This window comes from Ambystoma mexicanum, chromosome 7q, assembly GCF_040938575.1.
Source record: "Ambystoma mexicanum isolate Mex_15411 chromosome 7q, UKY_AmexF1_1, whole genome shotgun sequence".
In the NCBI taxonomy this organism is placed as follows: domain Eukaryota; kingdom Metazoa; phylum Chordata; class Amphibia; order Caudata; family Ambystomatidae; genus Ambystoma; species Ambystoma mexicanum.
Window position 1 is genome coordinate 317,820,724 of NC_090941.1, and position 21,459 is coordinate 317,842,182.

At 47.3% G+C, this 21,459-nt stretch overlaps 1 protein-coding gene across 3 annotated transcripts in view; it reads left to right on the forward strand.

Annotated features, from left to right (window-relative positions):
- TBC1D4 (TBC1 domain family member 4) overlaps positions 1-21,459 on the forward strand; it is a 1,514,114-nt gene that overhangs the window by 1,356,163 nt on the left and 136,492 nt on the right. For all 3 annotated transcript variants that reach the window (XM_069639269.1, XM_069639270.1, XM_069639271.1), the window contains one exon: positions 542-701. In XM_069639269.1, coding sequence (XP_069495370.1) covers positions 542-701 — 160 coding nt within the window. The remainder of the gene's footprint in view (positions 1-541; positions 702-21,459) is intronic.

Below are 21,459 nucleotides of genomic sequence, written 5' to 3' on the forward strand. Positions count from 1 at the left end.
TTTGAATCCGAAGTATGCTTTAAAAGCCATATAATGAGATTAGAATGCACAATTAAGAGATGTTTAATTTTGAATTACTGATCATTTACTTTTAGATATGTAATTAAACATTAAGGTAATCTAGGACCTATCAAGGACTTGGTTTTTAAGCAGCTTGTGTACAGAAGGAATACAAAACACACTGGGGCAGCAGCGCCATCTGCTGGACAGTTAAGAGTACGTCAATTGTTGGGAAATAAGCCTAGCTAGTGTTTCATCTGCTTCCAGGAAACCCCCCTTCATTCAGTTGATTCTACGTCTACTGAGGTTAAACAGTTGAGAAAGCACTATCCCTATCTCGTAAAAAACATTGAAATCCATCACTTTAATGCATGTGTTGACTATTTATGTACTAGTTTGTGTACCCACTGATGTAAAACGGATGAAAGACCTGATTTACGATTCAATTCAAACGTTTGAAATGTGGAATTTGTATTTGAAGGCAGAAGATGAAGCTGACCTGCTGTTCTGTTTGTGTGCTCCATATTCACTCGTGCATTAGATTCAGATGTACCAGCTGTCCAGGCTTCTCCATGACTATCACCGAGACCTTTACAACCACCTGGAAGAGAACGAGATCAGCCCTAGTCTGTACGCCGCCCCGTGGTTCTTGACGCTATTTGCTTCCCAGTTTCCACTGGGGTTTGTCGCCAGAGTGTTTGGTAAGCGGTACCTCGTGATCCCAGTCTTCATTTGATGAATAGCTGTGTGGTTTAGATTTGGAGAAAAAAAAAACAGTGTTAACAGTATAATTGACTACAATTGAATCCAAAGTCATATTCCATGAACATGTCCCAAAGATGGTTTCTTTAGCTCCCACACCCAGAGAAAGCAGTTGCGTTGTTGTTTTTCTTACAGTTGCTTAATATTATCACAGATGTAACTTATACGAGGGCCTAATTTTAGTCCGCTGAAATGCATGTCTGTTGTTGCTAAAACGGTTGCAGATTCTAAGATGCAAGTTCCATCTTTCTTGCTTTCACTCTTCTATATGTCCACAAATCGTTCAAACACTGCTTATGGCGGTGCTGTACAAAGAATTGTGGCTTTCCATAATGAAAACCTTACTTGCAATTTATACTCTGGTATAAACCGATTCCCAAAGAGAAATAAAACTGAAAATAACTTGCATTTCATTGAACCTTTGTGAGTCAACGCCAATGGGACCTGATAACGTTGATTCACAAACGCTGAGCAATGTGTGAGTCATATGCACTCTGTTTTCCTTTATTAGTCCTGTGCGCTCTAGTCATCAGTAACATGCACATCGGAAGTGGGTGCAAGCATAACTTCTATTTTGTGACGTTGCCCAGTAATGCCTAAGACTTATTTTCCTTCTATTTTGTTTACTTTTTGAAATTATTTTTTATTGTGCTTTTATCAAAACTATGATCTTTTACAAGATAGAAAAATAAGCATAATAAATACAATTTCAATCACATATATGCATAAAAAGATGAAAACGTAAATAAAATATAAATTCTTAAAATCCTTATACAAATCCTAAAAGTTAATTAATAAATCAATCCAGACATATATCAGTACTCAATTACAGTATTCATTTTTATAATTCATTCAGGCCTAATATTAATATCAAATCAATTCTCTTGCAGTGATACAATTACAGCTATTAGGTGATATCCCAATACATTAATCAGATTAAACAAATTATGTCATTAACATAAAATTCATTTCACTTTAGACATACCCATTACACTTAGCATCCTAACTATCTATTTGGTTAAATAAAGTTCCTGCCCTGCACTCATACAGCCCCAAATGTCTTCGATATTAGCATCAGAACACATTCTAATAAAAGTGAAAACATCAAGAATCTTACACAATGAACCAAAGTTATCGCTCCATTTCCTGTTTTTAGAGTGGATACATAGAATGTCCTCAGTTGCCAGTAAATTTAAACAGAAACACAACTGTTCTCTTGTGGTGGAGCAAGGAAATTGTACAAGACATTTAGTTAAAGAACCAGAGGTTTATCTATTTTTGTGAACGAGGAATGGATTTTGTATGACCTAGTTGACGCAATCGTGTCAATCCCATCCATTTCCTTCGCTTTCTTTTTTACTCCTACTGGATTGTCCACTAAAGCTTTCCATCCCTCCCCACAGTGATCAAGCATACAAGATATTCAAGCGTTCATGGTGATTAATAAATTGGATGTTTCTTTATATAATTCCTCCTTGAGAACTTCGTACAAGGTGTCTTTCATTGGAGAATACATTTTCCCTAAGAGTGAAGCCAATCTCAAAGTGTACCATGCCTGTAACGAGGTTAGGCCCAGCTTATACCTCAATGGATGGTGCCATGGGCAAAGAGTTTGGAAGGCCCAACCCACGGTTTTGGTTAATTACCAAGTCATTCTTTTTGGCATACGCACCTAAAGCTATGAGTAGCCTATGGAGACCAAGGGAAGTAAAATCTAAGAGAGCGACATCATCAGCATATGCTAGCTAATTTATTCCGAGACCACCTATTTTAGGGCTGATCAAAGAAACCATCCCACAGAGCTTCCTCTAGGTCGGCTAGATATAAATTAAAAGGCAGGGAGCCAGAATGCAGCCCTGCCTAAGTCCTCTGGTGGTAACGATATTCTCTTTTAGATTATCCACAGCATCTAACCTGACCTTCACCATTGTATTTGTGTGTGTATATGTTCCAGAATAGGTAAGGGGGATAAGTGTATTTTCCAGTTCTTCAGTTTACGCCAGAGCGCTTGACGATTCACTGTATCAAAGGCCTTAGAAAAGTCTATCATGGCCACGAAAAAGAGTTGCAGGCGTGATTTCTTAGAGGACCCATCTTAAGGAATGCAAACATTTTACTGTCCGCGTCCTCATAGAAATGGGTCTATAATTACAGGGATTCTCACAGTTGACCTTCTTGAAATTCGGTATCACTATAGATTCTCTCCATGTTGCCAGTAGAGTGCGCAACCTGAAGATATCCCTGAACAAATATGTCAACAATACTGACCACATTTCTCTGTTGGATTTCAGAATAGCATTAGTGAGCCCATTAGGGCCCGCCCCTCAAGAAGTGGATGCCTTAACGATAAGGCGCTCAATGTCCTCTCTTTCAAACATTACATCCCAGACTGGATAGTTTGACGAATGAACATCTTGAAGGGTTTCACCATTCATAGAAATCCAATGTGTACGACAATGAGTTTCAGTGATTACACTCGACTGCCACTCTCACTTTGCTAGCGATTCATATTATTGATTATCACCCAAAGGTTACAGGAATTATTCTGGAGGAGGGTGCTAAGCATTATTTCACCATATTTCTGGATAATTATTTGTTTGTGCGCACGCATCCATCGCTTATAGGATCTAACTATCTTGCCTTTTTTCCCTGATATTTCTCTTCAGCTGTGCCATTCAATCGTACTTGCTGTAACTGATGGCAGTAAATCTTCCTTCTCGCCGATACCTCACCATCAAACCTGTGCGCATGGTTTATTCTACTGGATTGGATACCCTTTGGCTTCTTCCTATTCCAGATAAAAATCTTTGAATTCATCACTCGAGCACACATTCATCAATGTATTTTCAGTTTCATAAGTACAATAGTCTGCTAATTACTCCTACGTCCCATCCCCTTTCCTCCATACTGTATGGGGTGTCCCTCACTAGGGACGGGAAACAGAACCTTTTCCACCAGAAAAATTGTCTTCCCCTTTAAATTTAGATGCAGGCGGGGGCGCAGGCCTAGGAACATGCGCTCCCCTGAGTCCGTCCACTGGCACCACTTCTCCGTCCTCTTTTCTGCGTCGACAGGAGCAGACCTCTTTCACCTTAGGCTGTGGTTGAGTCTTTATCTTTTACTAGTAATACCACGCTACGACTTCCTCATGGATAACTTTTTCTCCCTTTCTTTCCATATAGCTAATTTTATTCAGAGTCTGAGTACTATGTCCTCTGGTGGCACGCTCCTCCCCGGCACATGTCAACAGTGGCAGGATTCAGCATTTGCACATTTTAAAATCTGATTACCATTTCTCCCTACTACTGAGTCTTCATGTGCCAAACAAGAATTAGACGATGTGTCCAGTCTAAATGTTGTGACAAGAATATTATGATCGCTTAAACCAGTGTATTTCACTGTAAAGGAGCTACATACATTGAACATTTCCCTCGTCAAGATTACATAGTCTATAATAGAGGACTGCGATCCTCGTTTCCATGTAGTCTTTTTGTAAACATCCCCAAACAAATTACTGTTGGCTATCAGTAAGTCCCATTCCTTAAACATTTCTCTCCACTCATTCCCATTCAATGTCTTTGGACCGTTGGATGGTTTACAATCACCAAGACTATGAGAATTACGGTCTCCTGCAAGGATAATGTTGGAATCCCCGCTCATCAGCCAAATACCCAAGATTTCAGATATTTCGTTCAGAAATGTGTCTAGCTCCATGACTACTGTATTCCAATGTAAGTTTAACACAAGTGCTCGTAACTGCATACCCTTTCTCTTCAAATCGACAGACTGCCAAAATACCAGGGACATGATTAGATACGATACATTACTCATTAGTTTAAGGCATGATTAGATACGATACATGTGGATGAAATTATGGAATTTCTAGTGACCAGAAGTAATCCCCCCATTGGGCGACCACCCTTGGATTTCATTGCCAATTACTGATCGATGGAGAACCTGTCTATGCACATTTTTGAAGAGAGCCATGTTTCTTGCAGAAACACAATGTCACTTGTGTTAAATACTGGATTTTCTTCTTCATGTTTCATGAAATTGTTGTAACCCCTTCTGTTCCATACTAACTGTTGCACAACACCTCCTATCAGAGATTGTTTTTGGCACTAGTTTCCTTTGTCAATTCTCGTCTCAGAGTATCTATGTTACGCTCACCTGGTATCCACAGGGACGCCACCCAGCTGGGTTACTCGATGGAATGCTTCTCAGCTTTGCCCTGATGCGGTCTGCGGGGAAGGTTCTGCCTTGTGGTAGAATTAGGCGTGCTCTCCGTCCTGCCTTCTTTGCAGGGGCGCTTTGTCTTTCATGGGCGAGTGCGGTCCAGTTACTTCACTGACGCTGGCCCGTTTGATATTATTCAGGTAGATCTTTTTGCTGTTCTTTAGTTTTGTTGCTATCCTGCATGCCTTTCTTTGTTTAAAATGTCTCTTTTTTCTCCCTTAGGTATGCGGAGCTTCAGCGCGGCGAACTGGCTTGGTTGAGCCCCGCTGGTAAATGATGGCGCATTAAGAGCGCTATGATGCGGTAAGTAAGCGTTCTGCGCAGCGCTGCAAAGTCTTGCCTTTGCTAACCTGTGTTTTCCTTCCTTGTAGGTCACGGTGTTCTTCAGCGCGAGTGGAATGTCCGGAGTGGAGAGTGGAGAGTCCAGACGAGAGGCGACCAGCCAGGTAAGCCTTTTGAGCAGTTCGTAATTTGTAAATGTATCTACTGCTTTCTTTAATGTTGCCTCTATCTTCCTCTTTCAAGTCGTTCTGTCCGGGAGGCGTGCAGATTCGAGGAAGCTGTTCTCAGTAGCTGCGAGTGTTTAAAGATGAAGACTGCAGGTAAGATGCTGCTGCTAATGATGTTTCTTTTGTCTCCTTGCAGGTTCTGCTTCTCCGAGGTTCGAGGGAATAGCTGGACACGGTGAGCGTCGCGTTTCAAGCTGCAAAGTAAGGCAAAGCGAGTTGTCTTGCTCGGGTGTGGTTTAAATAGCCCCAACAAAATAGTCCAGGTAAAGTAGTCCCTAGGCTACCACACCCAAAACACTAGACCGCATAGCTTGGTTCTTAAGAAACAAGCTATGTGGATGCCTTCATGTTGGCTGACAATACAATAAAGTAGTTCCCAAGCACATTGTTTTTCATGGTGGCCCCATGAGGGCTTTTGAAGAGGATGCCAGGCTCTAGAGGCCCGAGTCCTGACTCCACCTGGCCAATGGGTTTGCCAGAGGGGGTTTTGGGCGAGGGTCGAGACAGCACTCCCCCCTAAGGCCCCTCCCATGGTGTTCCTTCTGTCTGGCCCAGGTTTGGTTGAGAAGTTCCTATGGAATTTCCTGATTAGACGTGGTGCGTGGATATTCTCACTGGACTCCCAGGATCTATCTTGTGGTCCAAATCCTTTCCAATCGACGAGATAATATAGCTTGGTCCTAGAGTATTTAGAGTCCAAGATATCTTTGACTTCGAATTCTGGTTCTCCCTCAACAAGTATGGGCTTAGGTGGTGTCCCAATCCGTGTGCTGGGTTGCATTGGTTTCAGGAGGGACACATGGAATACCGGGTGGATGTGTAGATTAGGTGGTAAATCCAGTTTCACGGCTGCTGGGTTGATAATTGCCTTAATGGTATAGGGTCCTAAGAATCTGGGAGGAAGGGTCTGGGTTCCCTTGATGGGTACGAATTTAGCAGCTAACCAAACTTTGTCTCCTACTTGATAATCAGGGGCCTTTTTCCAGTGTTAGTCGGCGAATCTCTTTTGTTTTTCTTTGGTATGAATAAGGTGTTCCTTTGCCCTTTTGAAAGCCTGAGTAATGGTTGTGTGTAGAGTCTTTACCGCTGGCATTTCCAAGCTGGCTGGAAGGTCTAGTTCAGAGGTACGTGGATGTCTGCCATAAAGGGTATAGAAGGGCGTTTGTCCCGTGCTTGAATGCAAAGAATTGTTATATGCATATTCGGCTATCCATAGTAGGTCTTTCCAATTCCTTTGTTCGTGGTGCAGCATACACCGTAAATATTGCTCGAGTGTCTGATTGGTTCTCTCGGTTTGGCCGTCCGTTTGGGGATGGTGACTGGTAGATAACCGAATGTCGATCTGCGCCATTGCACAACATTTTTTCCAGAAGTTTGAAACAAACTGACTGCCTCGATCAGAGACCAGAACCGAAGGGAAGCCATGTAGCTTTCCACGCCCTCCAGGAACACTTTTGCTAAACTGGCTGCATCTGGGAGGCCTTTGAGAGGAATAAAATGGGCCATCTTCGAGAATAAGTCCACAACTACAAGGATGGTGTTGAACCCTTGGCTTGGATGTAGATCAGTGATGAAGTCAAGGGAAAGAGTGTGCCAGGGAACTGGAGGAATGTCCAATGGTTGTAGGAGACCAGATGGTTTTTGTTTCTGTGATTTATTTTGTGCGCAGACACCGCAGGACTGAATATACTGAATGATGTCCTTACGCCAGGTAGGCCACCAAAAGTTCTCTTTCACCTTAGCTAGGGTTTTGGCGATCCCAGGATGCCCTTTGATCAGTGAATCGTGATAGTTTGAAATAATATGCTGTTTTAATTCCTTCTTGGGTACATATAGGCGATCCCTAAAAAAGGGTAGATGGTCCTTGATGGTATATTGTTCTCCTGGAGTTTGCCATGCGAGGTAGGCATCAGGATTCATTGTCCGTTGGATTTCTTTTCGTAGTTCTGCTTTTGTTAAGGCTGTCGTGATACCCAAGAGTTTGTCTTCAGGTATAATAGGTACTGGGTCTGGAGTTGTATATACTATTTCATCTATGCCCATGCGAGATAAGGCATCCGCCTTTCCGTTTCTGACTCCTGGTCGAAATGTGATTACATAATCATATTCAGCGAAGAAAAGGGCCCACCGTAATTGGTGCGAGGACTGGGCCTTGACTGTTTTGAGATATTGCAGGTTTCGGTGGTCTGTGATGACTGTAATGGTGTGTCTGCCCCCCTGAAGGTAGTGCCTCCAGGCTTTAAAGGCGGATTTGATAGCCATGAGTTCCTTGTCCGTGATGGCGTAATTAATCTCTGGAGGTGAGAAACTTTTTCGACCAGAAGGCCACAGGATTCAGCTGGCCGGCTTCCGAGTCTCTCTGTGAAAGGACAGCCCCCATCGCGAGACTGGACGCATCAGTTTCAACGACATAAGGGAGGTCTGGACGAGGATGTCGCAGGATTGGATCTGAGGTAAACCTTTGTTTAAGTTCCTGAAAGGCTTCTTCTGCTTCTTCGGTCCAAGCACACTTTTTATTGTTTTTTCGTAATAGTACTGTGATTGGGTGCAAAACCTGAGAGAAGTCTGGGATGAGCCGGCGGTAGATGTTTGCAAAGCCCAGCATGCTTTGTACCCCTTTCAGAGACGTCAGTGAAAGCCATTTCAGAATGGCATCTACCTTGTGTCCATTCTGATGCCTCCCGGAGTAAGGATAAAACCAAGAAATTCTACTTCGGTGACGTGAAAAAAACATTTTTCAAGCTTTGCAAACAAGCGATGTTGACGGAGCTTGGTGAGGACTGAACAAACGTGCCTGACATGATCTTGTTCCGAGGCTGAGTATACTAAGATGTCGTCTATGTACACTTAGGCGCACACATCAATTAACTCCCATAAAACGTCATTCATGAAGTATTGGAATGCCGCAGGAGCGTTGCATAACCCGAAGGGCATGACTTGATATTCAAACAAGCCGTACTTAGTACGGAAGGCGGTTTTCCATTCATCTCCTTTTCTGACTCGGACCAGGTTGTACGCTCCTCGAAGGTCCAATTTGGTATAAATCTGGGCATCTTTAACTTGGTCTAGCATCTCAGGGATAAGTGGCAAGGGGTAGCGGTTCTTCACAGTGATCTGGTTCAATGCGCGGTAGTCAATACAGGTTCTCAAGTCTCCTTCCTTTTTCGGTATGAAGAACAAAGGACTGGCTGCGGGGGACTTCGAAGAACGGATACATCAGTTTGCAAGGTACTGGGCTAAATAGGATTTCAAATGAAGGTTTTCTGGTTCTGTGAGAGCGTAGATCCTGCCGCAAGGGATTTGTGCACCAGGAACAAGGTCGATCTGACAGTCATAGGGCCTGTGCGGCGGCAATGTATTGGCTTGGTCCTTTCGGAAAACATCCTGGAAATCATGGTATTCACTTGGCAAGGTATTAGTTGCTCCCAGGGTTGATACTGTCGCTCCGGGAGTCATGGGGATACAGATGCAAGGTTTCTCCTCTTGGTAATAGCAGGCAGGGGAGCAGTCACCGTGGAAGGTTAATTTTCGTGTCCGCCACTCTATCAAAGGGTTGTGAGCAACCAACCATGGCACCCCTAGTATTAGCCTGAACTGAGGTGCCCTGATGAGATCGAATGAAATATACTCCCGATGTCCGTCCTGGCACAGCAAGGTTACCCTGGCTGTGCACTGGGTTACTGGTCCGGAAGCGATTTCTGTCCCATCCACAGTGGTTACCTTGTCCATAGTTGGCTTAGAACACAAAGGAAGCCCCATCTCTGCTGCCAGTTCTTGATCAATATAATTTCCACCTGCTCCGCTATCAATGTATGCTTCAACGGCATGCATTCTTGACGACTGTTGGTGGTTAATTAAGATCACTGGTATTGCAAAGTGCGAGGTCAGCAACTCTTTCTTCTCACTCGACAAACTGACCTCTACGTTTATAGAGCTTGGTAGTTTTTTGATTCCTTAGCTTCATCCTTCTCTGTGGCCCCGACTGTTCTTCTTGGGGGTTTTACTGAACAGTCCTTCAGGAATTGTCCTGGTTTCCCACAATACAAACAAAGCTGTTGTTGTCTTCTTTTGTCCCGCTCTTGTTTTGTTAATGGAGGCCGTATCCCTCCAATCTGCATGGGTTCTACAGAATTTTCAGGTACACGGGGTGTGTTTCCCCTTGGTCGAACATACACGGTCCGAGGGTTTGTCTTAGACCGGTCTGCCTTTCGGTCCTGCAACCGGTGGTGTAGCTGCACGACCTGATTTATGAATTCCGCACAGTCTCTGGGTGGATCAACCACCTGGGCTAAGACGTCCTTTAATTCGCTTCGTAAGCCTCGATGGAGTAACGTGGTTCTTTTGTTTTCTGGCCACGTAGCTTCGGCAACCAGTCTGTTGAAGGTAGCAATGTACGTTAACAAGTCCTGATTCCCCTGTTGGAGGGACAAGAGTTCATTGTCTATTGCTTGTTCCTGGGTATGGCGAGCAAAAAGTTTTTCCATTTCTTTCTGGAACCCCCCAAAGTTATATAATAGAGGATCGTCATGGGTTACCAATGGCACCGACCAATCTACTGCACTACCACTCAGGTATGATAAAACAAAAGCTACCCGAGCTTGGTCGTTTGGAAATGCTCCAGGCCTACAAAGAAAATGAAGGCGGCACTGATTGATGAATGCTGGATACTTCCATGGGTCGCCTGAGAACCTTTCTGATGGTGCCACGGGCACTGTTCCAGGTAACATGATCTGTACCGGAGTGGGTGGTATGGCAGGGTTTTGCATCGTTGGATTTCTTCCAGGTAGAGGCGTCTGTCCTGCCTGTAATTGCAAGTATTGCCTGCTAATCTCTTCAGTGCGTTCCTTGGTCACTATTAGGTCTCTCCGGAGGGCATTAGTCTCTTGCAGAATGAACCTCAGCACGAAGATCTCCTAGTTTTTTGGGCCAATTGGTCCATTTCTGATGTCTCCATGGCGCCCAGGTGGATTTGTTATGGTAGTCTTCGCATTCTGTTACGCTCACCTGGGATCCACAGGGACGCCACCCAGCCGGGTTACTCGCTGGTATGCTTCTCAGCTTTGCACTGATGTGGTCTGCGGGGAAGGTTCTGCCTTGTGGTAGAATTAGGCATGCTCTCCGTCCTGCCTTCTTTGCAGGGGCGCGTTGTCATTCATGGGCAAGTGCAGTCCAGTTACTTCACTGACGCCGGCCCGTTTGATATTGTTCATGTAGTTCTTATTGTTGTTCTTTAGTTTTGTTGCTATCCTGCATGCCTTTCTTTGTTTAAAATGTCTCTTTTTTCTCCCTTAGGTATGCGGAGCGTCAGCGCGGCGAACTGGCTTGGTTGAGCCCCGCTGGTAAATGATGGCGCATAAAGAGCGCTATGGTGCAGTAAGTAAGCGCTATACGCAGCGCTGCAAAGTCTTGCCTTTGCTAACCTGTTTTCCTTCCTTGTAGGTTGCAGTGTTCTTCAGCGCGAGTGGAATGTCCGGAGTGGTGCCAGCCGAGAGGTGACCAGCCAGGTAAGCCTTTTGAGCAGTTCGTAATTTGTAAATGTCTCAACTGCTTTCTTTAATGTTGCCTCTATCTTCCTCTTTCAGGTCGTTCTGTCCGGGAGGCATGCAGATTCGAGGAAGCTGTGTAGCTGCAAGTGTTTAAAGATGAAGACTGCAGGTAAGATGCTGCTGCTAATGATGTTCCTTTTGTCTCCTTGCAGGTTCTGCTTCTCCGAGGGAATATCTGGACATGGTGAGCGTCACGTTGCAAGCTGCAAAGTAACGCGAAGCGTGTTGTCTTGCTCGGGTGTGGTTTAAATAGCCCCAACAAAATAGTCCAGGTAAAGTAGTCCCCAGGCTACCACACCCAAAACACTAGACTGCATAGCTTGGTTCTTAGCAACCAAGCTATCTGGATGCCTCAATGTTGGCTGACAATACAATAAAGTAGTTCCCAAGCACATTGTTTTTCATGGTATATGAGCCTGGCACCATAGGGGCCAGGACTGGCCCCATGAGGGCTTTTGAAGAGGATGCCAGGCTCTAGAGGCCCGAGTCCTGACTCCACCTGGCCAATGGGTTTGCCAGAGAGGGTTTTGGGCGAGGGTCGTGACAATCTAGCAGCAAAAACCAATCCCCTTGAGCATCACCACTCACCCTTCTTAGCCTTTCCATTGAAGTTCCTTACTTTTCCATCTCTATAATACCGTTGCCCCTAACTTGCCCCGAGACGCTTGCCTATTCAAGATTATTTCCAGCATTTGTTCCTTCAGGGCTTTGCAATATAAGCCACATTTCCTTCCTAGCTCTATAGATCACGCACCCCATATTTATGAATTCATTCTTTTCCTCTAACAGATTTCCTTTACAAAAGAAGACTTCCAATGCACTTCAGCCAAGTCAGAGTCTCATACGGAAGCTAACATAATCTATATCAAAAGAAGAAATTCCATCCAATGAGGGAATTTCCCAAATTAGTTTTAGAATATTGGACCTTTCTAGGTTAAGTTCCAAATTTAGCTAGGGACGCAATTCGAAGTGTAATGTTTTACATTCAATCATATTATCATGAAGTGCATCTTCCCGTAAACCAAATTTCAATGGTTGATGAGTGTTTTTTGTTAATTTTTCAGACTTAGAAAATTCATCACTCAGATTCCTCTTTCCTATATGAAGTATTGTAACAAGTCTCTCTCTATCCCCTTTTCCCCCTCTAAATTATTAGAGGGGTTGATGCTTGCAGTGTTTGACGCTAATTCATTCATAATTACTTCAGTCCCCTTTGTGCTAATACTTGAGGCAATGGCCACCACTTTTTTGATCATTTGGGGTTGATTATGTCAGTTGATACTTTATCGGCCTGTTTTGGCATATTAAAAATTGCAGCCCCTATTTCTTTATTGCTTGGACTCCCTTTCTTGTTCAGAGTTGTTTGATTCCTACCTGCATTAGTTTCCTTATTGCTACTCATTGTAACATTAGAACCACTCAACCTTAGGCAATCAATAACTTCCCCACAACATAGGCTGGCAAAATCAATTTGCCTCTGATAGACATCTAAAGTGAGTGAAGTCTGAGCCCTCTCCTCATTTGTTCTCCCGGAGAAAGATTGAACCACCTGCTTGTCTACTTATTCCTGCCTTCTCTTGCCATTCTGTGGTTCATTCCGACATTGGGTGTTTAAATCAATACACAAACCACCCCCCCTTTCTGTTTGAGTGGCCATATGTTTCGAGGACTTTCAAGACAATCTAATGTGGTACCCCTAGTCGATTTCTGAGCCATATTCATACCAGTAATGTGGCCATCCTCTTCACCTTTCTCCCAATGCAAATTTCTTAAGAACTTCCTAGAATTACACCCAAGTTGTTTTTTCCTTCAATCTTTAGTTTTTTTAAATGCCTTTTTTGATTGTATTAGTGTTTCAGAGAACTCCTAAGCGCTCCGGATGAGCAAAATATTAGGGGAGAGGGAATGGTGTGAATTTTTTGCTGAAGTATACAGGAAGCCTCTGAGTGTATGTCCAGCTAAAGAGTGGGATGCCCCATGGCATATAGAGTTATTGTAGGAGATAATTCTGGAGTAAATTAATAAATCCGCATCCTCTAGGGCATCTGGCTCGAATGGGCTGACGAATGCCATAATGAAGAGCAATGCGGCAACCTGGGCTAGAGTTTTGGACACTTTTTTTGAGAAGATCCTTGGTGAGAAACACTTTCCTTCCTCCTGGAAATCTTCCATCATTATCCTGGTCTATGAGGGAGGAGACACCGGTTGAATCCTGGAAACTATTGTCCGATCGTCCTCCTGGACACTGATTGTAAGATCTTCTCAGAACTGATTCTGAGGGAGCTGGAGGCCTGGTCAGTGAAATATGAAATATTAGCAAACGCTGAAATAGGCTTCAGGAGGGGCCAATCTACATCTTTAAATGGTTTAGTTCTGAATTTAGTCAGCGAAAACTCTTGGGTAAAAGGAGGCCATGCCCTATAGGGTGCCTGGATTGATCTATCGAAGGTATTTGATACGGTATGCAGAGAGCACCATTGGGCTAAGCTCGATGCCTGGGGAATGCAGAGGTACCTTTTAGCTATATTGGCAAGCCTCCATGAAGACATCTTCCTGAAGATCAGACTTAATGCAGCGGGCGAGCTGTCGGCCCTTGTAGGGTTGGGCAGAGGGGTAAGGCAGTGTTGCCTCCTAGCACCCATTCTGTTCAACCTCTACTTGGCTGACTTGGACAGAAGGTTGGTTGGTTCCTGTGGCATTGGTCAGCCCCAAGATAGGAGGTACTTCTGTCAGATAGTTGGCTTATGCCTTTGATATAGTCCTACTGGACTATTCTCCGGTAGGCCTGCAGCGCCTTTTAAAAGCGATGTGGAACTATGCAGAGATAAATGAATTGGAGATGAGTGTGAAAAAATCAAACATAATGATCTGCAAAGGCCAGGGAAACAGGTTTGACAGTTAAAATGGGACTTAGGAGATACCGGTAGTGACAAAGTTAACATATTTGGGCTTTAAATGATATGCCTGCCCGACACTGAATTTAGATCTAGATGATAAGTCAAAAGGTCTAGCTAGCCAGATGAGTAGAGTTCTGAAAACATATTGTAAATTCTCTTTGGAGCCTTTACTAAGATTCTGTGTAGCCAAGGTACTCCCAGCTTTGCTCTATGGGATCGACACCAAACCTCTGCTCTGGGAGACCAACTGGATAAGAGAAAGGTTCTACTTTGGAAAAAAGTACTGGGCCTACCCCTCTCCCTTCCTATGCCGAGTCTAAGATTTGAACTGGAACTTTCCTCATTAAAAATGCATGTGGACTGGCAGATCACTTTACTGTACAGATCGATTATAGTTCCACAAGCAAACTCCCTTTATGAAAATATTGCATCTACACTGGGACTGAATCCTCCGAGGCTAATAAAAAATAAAAAACATGTATGATAACAAAAATTCTCTCAGACTGTGAAAGTGATGTTGAGGAGCTTATCTCCAATCCATTTTGCACAAAGAAATTGATGAAAAGAACGGACTGGATTCGCACCATTGACACAATGCGTTGCTTAGTCCTAGCGAAATCCTTCCTCCCAATAGATACAAAAGAGGATTTGTTCCGAGATATCTCAGACGCTTCCAAAATTCTAGGTTGAGGCAGGAATTTCTAAGGATACGTCTCAATCTTGTGCCTACCGAGAAGTCCTAATGTCTCGTGACAAGGTTAACGCTTGTTGAACTGGTTGCACTTGGTGCAAAGAAATTATAGCACAGTCCCTCAAGCATATTCCGGAGGTGAGGAGAAAGTTGTTCTATGCAGTAGAGAGGACAGATAACCTAAATTCTGAGATGTTTTGGAATAGATTGATTGCGGGAGAAGATGTCACTCTAACAATCCAAATGATTCAAGTGCTCCAAGCATTAGATCTTATTGCTAAATTCTGATCAGAAATAGGTAGGTCCTTGGGTAACCATGTGAGTGATCAGTGCTTAAGAGGAGATGTGTGATGTATTCTCAATGTAATGCCTGTCACCTGTCTTCATTAACAATTGATGGATTGCAGAGAGGGAACTCGCAATTGATGAGATGTCTCCATCTCCTAGTTGTGTGATATTTTCTGTCAAACACGAGTGCCCCGGGGGCGCTGTTGAGCAGCCAGCAAGATGGCCGCTTAGCTTTTAAGCTCTGTGGCCCGCGAGCTACAGATCCGCCATAATCGGCGGTTCTGCAGATATTGTTGAGTTGGGACCCCACGCATCCTGCTGCCCATCGCCGCTGCTAGACACTGCCCTGTTTCTGGGTGAAAACGGACATTGGGGGCCATTGGTGCCGCCTGTGGAGGCCTCCGGCCCGCGCGACGCTGATTGCGGCCCATCCCCCCTCATCGCCCCGCGAGGGTTCACACCCCTGCGGCTCGGAGTGCGGCCGCCTGGGGCCTAGGCATCACCCCCTCTCCACCCTCCCTCCCTGGACGGCGCGGACGGCTGCTCCCGTGTGCCGCCAACATCCGCGGCCCGCGTTCCGCCTGCGGGGGTGCGCCGGGGCCGGTGGCCTGCCGGCGAGGCACCCTGGTTGACCGCTCCTGCTTCGCGGCGGTTTGAGGGCACCGGCCCCCAGCAGGCGAAGATACTGCGGGGGCTGCCGGAGCGGCCCCCGCGCTGACACCACCCGAACGCTCCTGAGTCGCGGCTCCGCCGCCTGCGCCACTGGTCCCCTGTGACGGCGTGGGCGAATACACGCCACGACACTGCCCGACCTGCCGGCGCAGCCCCTGCACAGACGCCATCTGTCCGCTACTGCTCTGTGGCTCCGCCGCCTGCTTCGCTGGTCCCCTGTGGCGGCCGGGGCGTGGGGCTGTTTCGGGCCTCAGCGGAGGTTTGGGGGCCTGATTCCGTCTGGACCCATTGCTGCGGCTATTGGGCCTGCTACGGCCCGGATGGACACCTGCTCTTCGACCTACAGGGTCCCAAGGTGAGGAGGGTGAGGGATCTGGCCGCTGCGCATCGTGCCCTCCTGCTCTGCCTCGTTCCTGGGCTGCGCCTGTGCCATTTTGAGAGGGAAGGGAACCCCAGACTCATCGTGCCCCCCTGTGACCACTCTCTTGTTGCTGGTGCCACCCTGGGCGTCCAATACTCTTCTCTCCTCTAATCTGTGCACCTTCTCGCTACGCCCCGGGGGTACCCTGCGCCCCTGACTTTGCTGCTTTATACTACCGGCCGCCTCGGCCTGGGCCTCCTGGCACATAGGCGGGTGCCGCAGGACTCTGTCTCCCCCGGTCCATGCTGCCACTCAGACACCCTGCTTGCCCCTTGAGTGGACTTATTGCCCCAGAACACGCCAAGTGGGGGTGCTTCTTGCCTTCGCCTCCCAGGCAACGGCCGCCCCTTTGCTGATTACGGCCCAAGCCCCTCTCTAAACCCCTTGGGCCCCATTGCTGTCTCCCTGCGGAAAACATTCTCTTTCTTATCAAGGCGCTCCCCGAGGCTGTCCGGCAAAGCACTTGGGGCCAACAAGGCTGGGGCAATGGACAAGTTTGCTAAAGCCCAAGCCAAGCAAGACCAAGCTGGGGCTGCCTTTCTTCCAGACGACTCGGATGTTTCCTCTTGCTACCCTCAGCCAGACCTTACGTCACTCATGGAGACTATGGCCAAAAACGTTGCGTCATTTCACGAAAAATTAGACAACATAAATGCCAATGTAGCCTCCCTACGCACCAAATTTGATCAGCATGGCACCAGGCTGGGTGAGGCCGAGACTAGGATTGGTGCAAACGAAGGATGAGGTGCACGTGCTCCAGAATAAGGTCTCGGACTTGGTGCGAGATATGAAGCAGGTCAAGGCGAAGTGCGATGACTTGGAATCCAGGTCCCGCAGGAATAATATCCGCATCGTAGGGGTTCCGGAGACAACCCTCAAGGGCAAAATGGAACTCGCAGTCGAGGCCCTTCTGAGAGACCTCCTGGGGGATCCTCAACTTTCCCCCTTCTTTACTATTGAGCGCGCCCACCGCTCATTGGCCCCTCGCCCCAAGCCGGGCGACTTCCCCAGACCAATTATAGCCAAGGTTCTCAGCCAAGGTTCTCAGCTACAGAGATAGAGACCACATCCTGAGTCCCAGATCATTCGCATTTTGCCAGACTTCTCTGTCGGTGTTCAAATGGAGCGCAGGCAATTTAATGGAGTGAAGAAGATGCTCAGGGAGAGGAAGGTGGAATATGCCATGTTATTCCCTGCTAGGCTGAAGCTCACCCTCCGTAATAAACTGTATTTCTTCACTGTCCCTGAGGAGGCAGTGAAATTTATTGAGTCCCATATTCCTCTCCCGGGCCCTGGGGCCGACCCCGTGGATGAGGATTGAGCCGGCCTGCCATGCACCTGTTACCTGCCTCATTGTGGTACTAATATCACACATGTTCTTTGTGATTTACTTGTAATTTCATGTATCTTCCTGTTGTGAATTCTCCTATTGTCGTAACTCATTGTGGAATTTTGAGACATGCAACGTGGGTCACAGATGTAGGGTCCACGGTATAGGGCACCTATACCTGGACTAATTATCCCTACAGTCCCTGCTCACTGTGCCCTACTATGCGGTCTCCTCTTACAACTTAACTTAACCACCGCTGTACACTATTTGGTGCACTCCACCGTTCAACCATTTTGACCAGGCTCACGGCAGCAGCAACCCCCGCTGCAGTTGCAACGCCGAGTTTGGCTTGTTTAGTTCATGGGCTGTTCCCCTGTTTGGTTTGGGGGTTGATCCAGCCACGTTGGGCTTGGCACGAACGCCATGAGAATTTGGGTGGGTGCTTGGGCACTGCTAGGTTGGGGGTGACAGTGAGGGAGGGGGGAGGTGTTATTTGGGGATGTTATATTAACAAAAATGGTGAGACAGTGGCAGCTTTTGAAATGACACATCAGGCCACCGCACTAGTAGCCGGCATCTCTTTGGCAATGTATGACACACATTACTTGGATCCCCCCTAAATTGCTATGGAATGGCCATTAGGCTAATGTCCTGGAATATCAGGGGGCTCAGCAATTACACGAAGGCACGCAGGGTCACAGCCTACGTCCAGAGGCACGGGGTCAAGATACTTTTCTACAGGAAACTCATGCCCTTGCACAATTATCGTCCTCTCTCGCCCCGTCATGGGGCCCCAACAAATATTACACCGTGTTCTCCTCACAATCCAGAGGTGTCCTCACCTTGATTCACAAGTCCTTGGAGTTCTCCCTTCGCACCAGCCACATCGATGCCCAGGGTAGATATGTGATCCTTCACTGTTTCCTGGACAATGCGGAGTGCCTTCTGGTCAACACATACGCCCCATGCATTGATACACCTGAATTTTTTGACCATATCCTTAATATCCTCCTTGGCTATGTTGGGGTTCCCATCTTATGGGGGGGGGTATGAACCTCATCCTGGACTCCGACCTGGATAGATCCGGTGTTGCACCCAGAGCATTGTCCAGGGCCGCCCGCCGCCTCCATGCACACATGCTCACTGCTGGTCTGGTGGATGCCTGGAGGGTACTCCACCCAATGTGGAAAGAGTTTACATTTTACTCCTCCGTCCACGACAGTCACTCCAGGATTGACCTGTTCCTTCTCTCTGCGGGCCTCATGGGCAAAACACTCACCTCACAGATCCTCCCTCGCACACTCTCCGATCACTCCCCGATCACGCTGGATATCGCCCTGCGCCCGGCCCTCCCTCTGCATTCTAACTGGAGATTTAAGTCTGACGCACTACACGAAATAGTCTTCAAGGCTGACATTCTTGCAGATATCACCTCGTTTTTTGATAGCAACAAACGCCATGACACAACGGACGGGGTGAGATGGGAGGCCTTTAAGGTTTTCATCTGGGGCATGTGCATCTCCAGAGAGGCCGGGGTACTGAAAGATATTAGAATTTCTCTGCGCCGTTCTGAGGCCAGGCTCGGGGAGCTAGAGCGCGAATATGCGGCCACCCCGACTCCGCCCATACTAGCGCAAATTAGAACTGAACTAGACACGCTCGAGTCCCTTGCCCACAGCGAGATAAGATACCTCGCCCGCCCCATCGCGGCCCGAAAGTATGGTGAGGGAGAGACCAGGCCGTACTCTGGCCCGTCTCGCCCGGGCCGAGGGAGGCAGGGCACGTATTGATAGTATCATTGACAACGACGGAGTGTGACACTGGTCCGACCGGCCCATTCTTGAGACCTTTGCAGAGTTCTATGCAACCCTTTATGCCCAGCAACCGGAGCACAGCCCGCAGGACCTGGATGACCTCCTAGACCGTATCCCGATGTCCCTAGTATCCCTGGACACCAAAGAACAACTAGATGCTCCCTTCACCCTTGACGAGATCACTGCTGTCATCTCGGCCCTCCCTAAGGGGAAAGCCCCTGGTCCGGATGGCCTGACCGCCGAGTTCTATCAGGAGCATGTTGCTCTCCTCGCTCCACGCCTTCACGAGCTTTGGGAGGAGTCGCTGCGCCTTGCCACCCTCCCCCGGTCCCTGCGGGAGGCTGTCATTACCGTGCTTCCTAAGCCGGGCAAACCCCCAGATGAGTGCGGATCTTATAGATCTCTATCCCTCATCAATACCGATACCAAGATCTTCACCAAAATCATAGCAAACAGGTTCCTCCCCATCATGAAATATCTGATTCACCCAGACCAGAGCGGATTTGTGCCTGCCCGCTCCACTGTCTTAAACATTCGGCGGTTGTTTAACGTCATCTCCAGAATTGATCCCCAAGCCAACGCGGTGGCCGTGACATTAGACGCCTAAAAAGTGTTCGACGTGGTTTCTTGGCAATATCTGTGGGCGGTGCTGGAAAAGATGGGGATTGGCCCATACATGATGTCCTGTATTAAATTACTATACACTAATCCGGTAGCCAGAGTCCTGGTCAACTCTCGCCTATTGGCTCCCTTCTCCCTCCACAGGGGGACACGGCAGGGGTGCCCTTTCTCTCCCTTGTTATTTGCTATGGCCATCGAGCCCATGGCTGATAGCGTACGAAACAACCACGTGCGCAAAGGGATTCGCCTGCGGGACACTCCCGAAATCATATCACTATACGCAGATGACATGCTTTTATATATCAGAGACCCCTCAGTCCACCTCGACCCGATCATGCGAGAAATTATAAAAATTGCCACATTCTCGGGCTTCACCATAAATGACTCTAAATCAGAAATCTTTCCCCTTACTCCTGCAACCCCCCAGCCTGCATGCAAATTTCCTCTCAAATGGGCTCCCGAGGGCATCAAATACCTAGGGGTCCAGGTGGCCCTCTCGAAAGCCTCGTTAGTGTCTGATAACTGTGGGGCTGCCGCACAGTACGCTCGTACCAGAATGGAAAGATGGCGGAACCTCCCCCTCTCACTATCAGGGAGACTATCCCTAATTAAAATGATCATCGTGCCTAAACTCCTGTATGTATTCGCTAATGTTCCTCTTTGGCCGGGAAACAATACTTTGCGGACCTACACTCGGAGTGTGCCCGTTTTTTTGGCACTCGGGGGCCGTGCGCAGGAAGTGGCTGCACATTACCCTCCCTTACGAGAGGGGGGGCTTTGGTGCTCCTCACCTCACCCAGTACTGGACAGCAGCCCAAGCCCAACATGCTACATATTGGTACCACCACCAGGAACCCCCCCTGCATGTTAAACTCGAAATCCTAGCGATCGAGGAGGTGAATGTCATGTCCCTGATCCTATTTCACTCATATCAGACGCAGGCCCCTGCTGACCCAGTGGCCTCCACTATTAAAGCATGGCGGCAGATCCAGACGCCTAGTTCGGGCTCCCCCCGTACTACAAATGGCTTCCCCTCTGGTCTTTCTCTGGCCTCACGCCCACACAGGATAAGCTCCTAATACGCCACTGGCCGGACCTGGGATACAGATCATTTTCTGATCTGTTCCCTGACGGGAAATTCATCACCCCAGATACGTGGAGGCCGGGACACTCCAGATCCCCACTAGAAATGCTGCAATACTTACGTATTAGGGCGGCGGTTCCAGGCATGTGGCCTTCGTACCCAAACAAACCCCCTGAATCCCCCGAGGTCTGCTATATAACCAATTCCGCTGGTGGTAGGGCTATCGTATCCCCGTACAAAATGTTAATGGCACGTGCTGCTGAACCTCCCCACACTGTTCGGGATGCCTGGAGAGGGGACCTGGGATTAGACATCAAAGATGATATGTGGTCCAAAATGTGCATGCACACTCGCAAGGTTTCTCTTAACTCTAGAGTTAGATGTATCCAATACAAGCTGCTCAATCGCCTGTACTACACCCCTTATGCGATTGGAAAATTTGCCCGAGATCAATCGCACCCATGTCAGAGATGTAGAGCTAGCGAAGTGGACCATGCACACATGTTCTGGTCCTGCGGGACACTAGCCCCGTTCTGGAACGCGGTGCTCGATACCCTCTCTGAAATAGTAGGGTTCCGTGTAGATCCT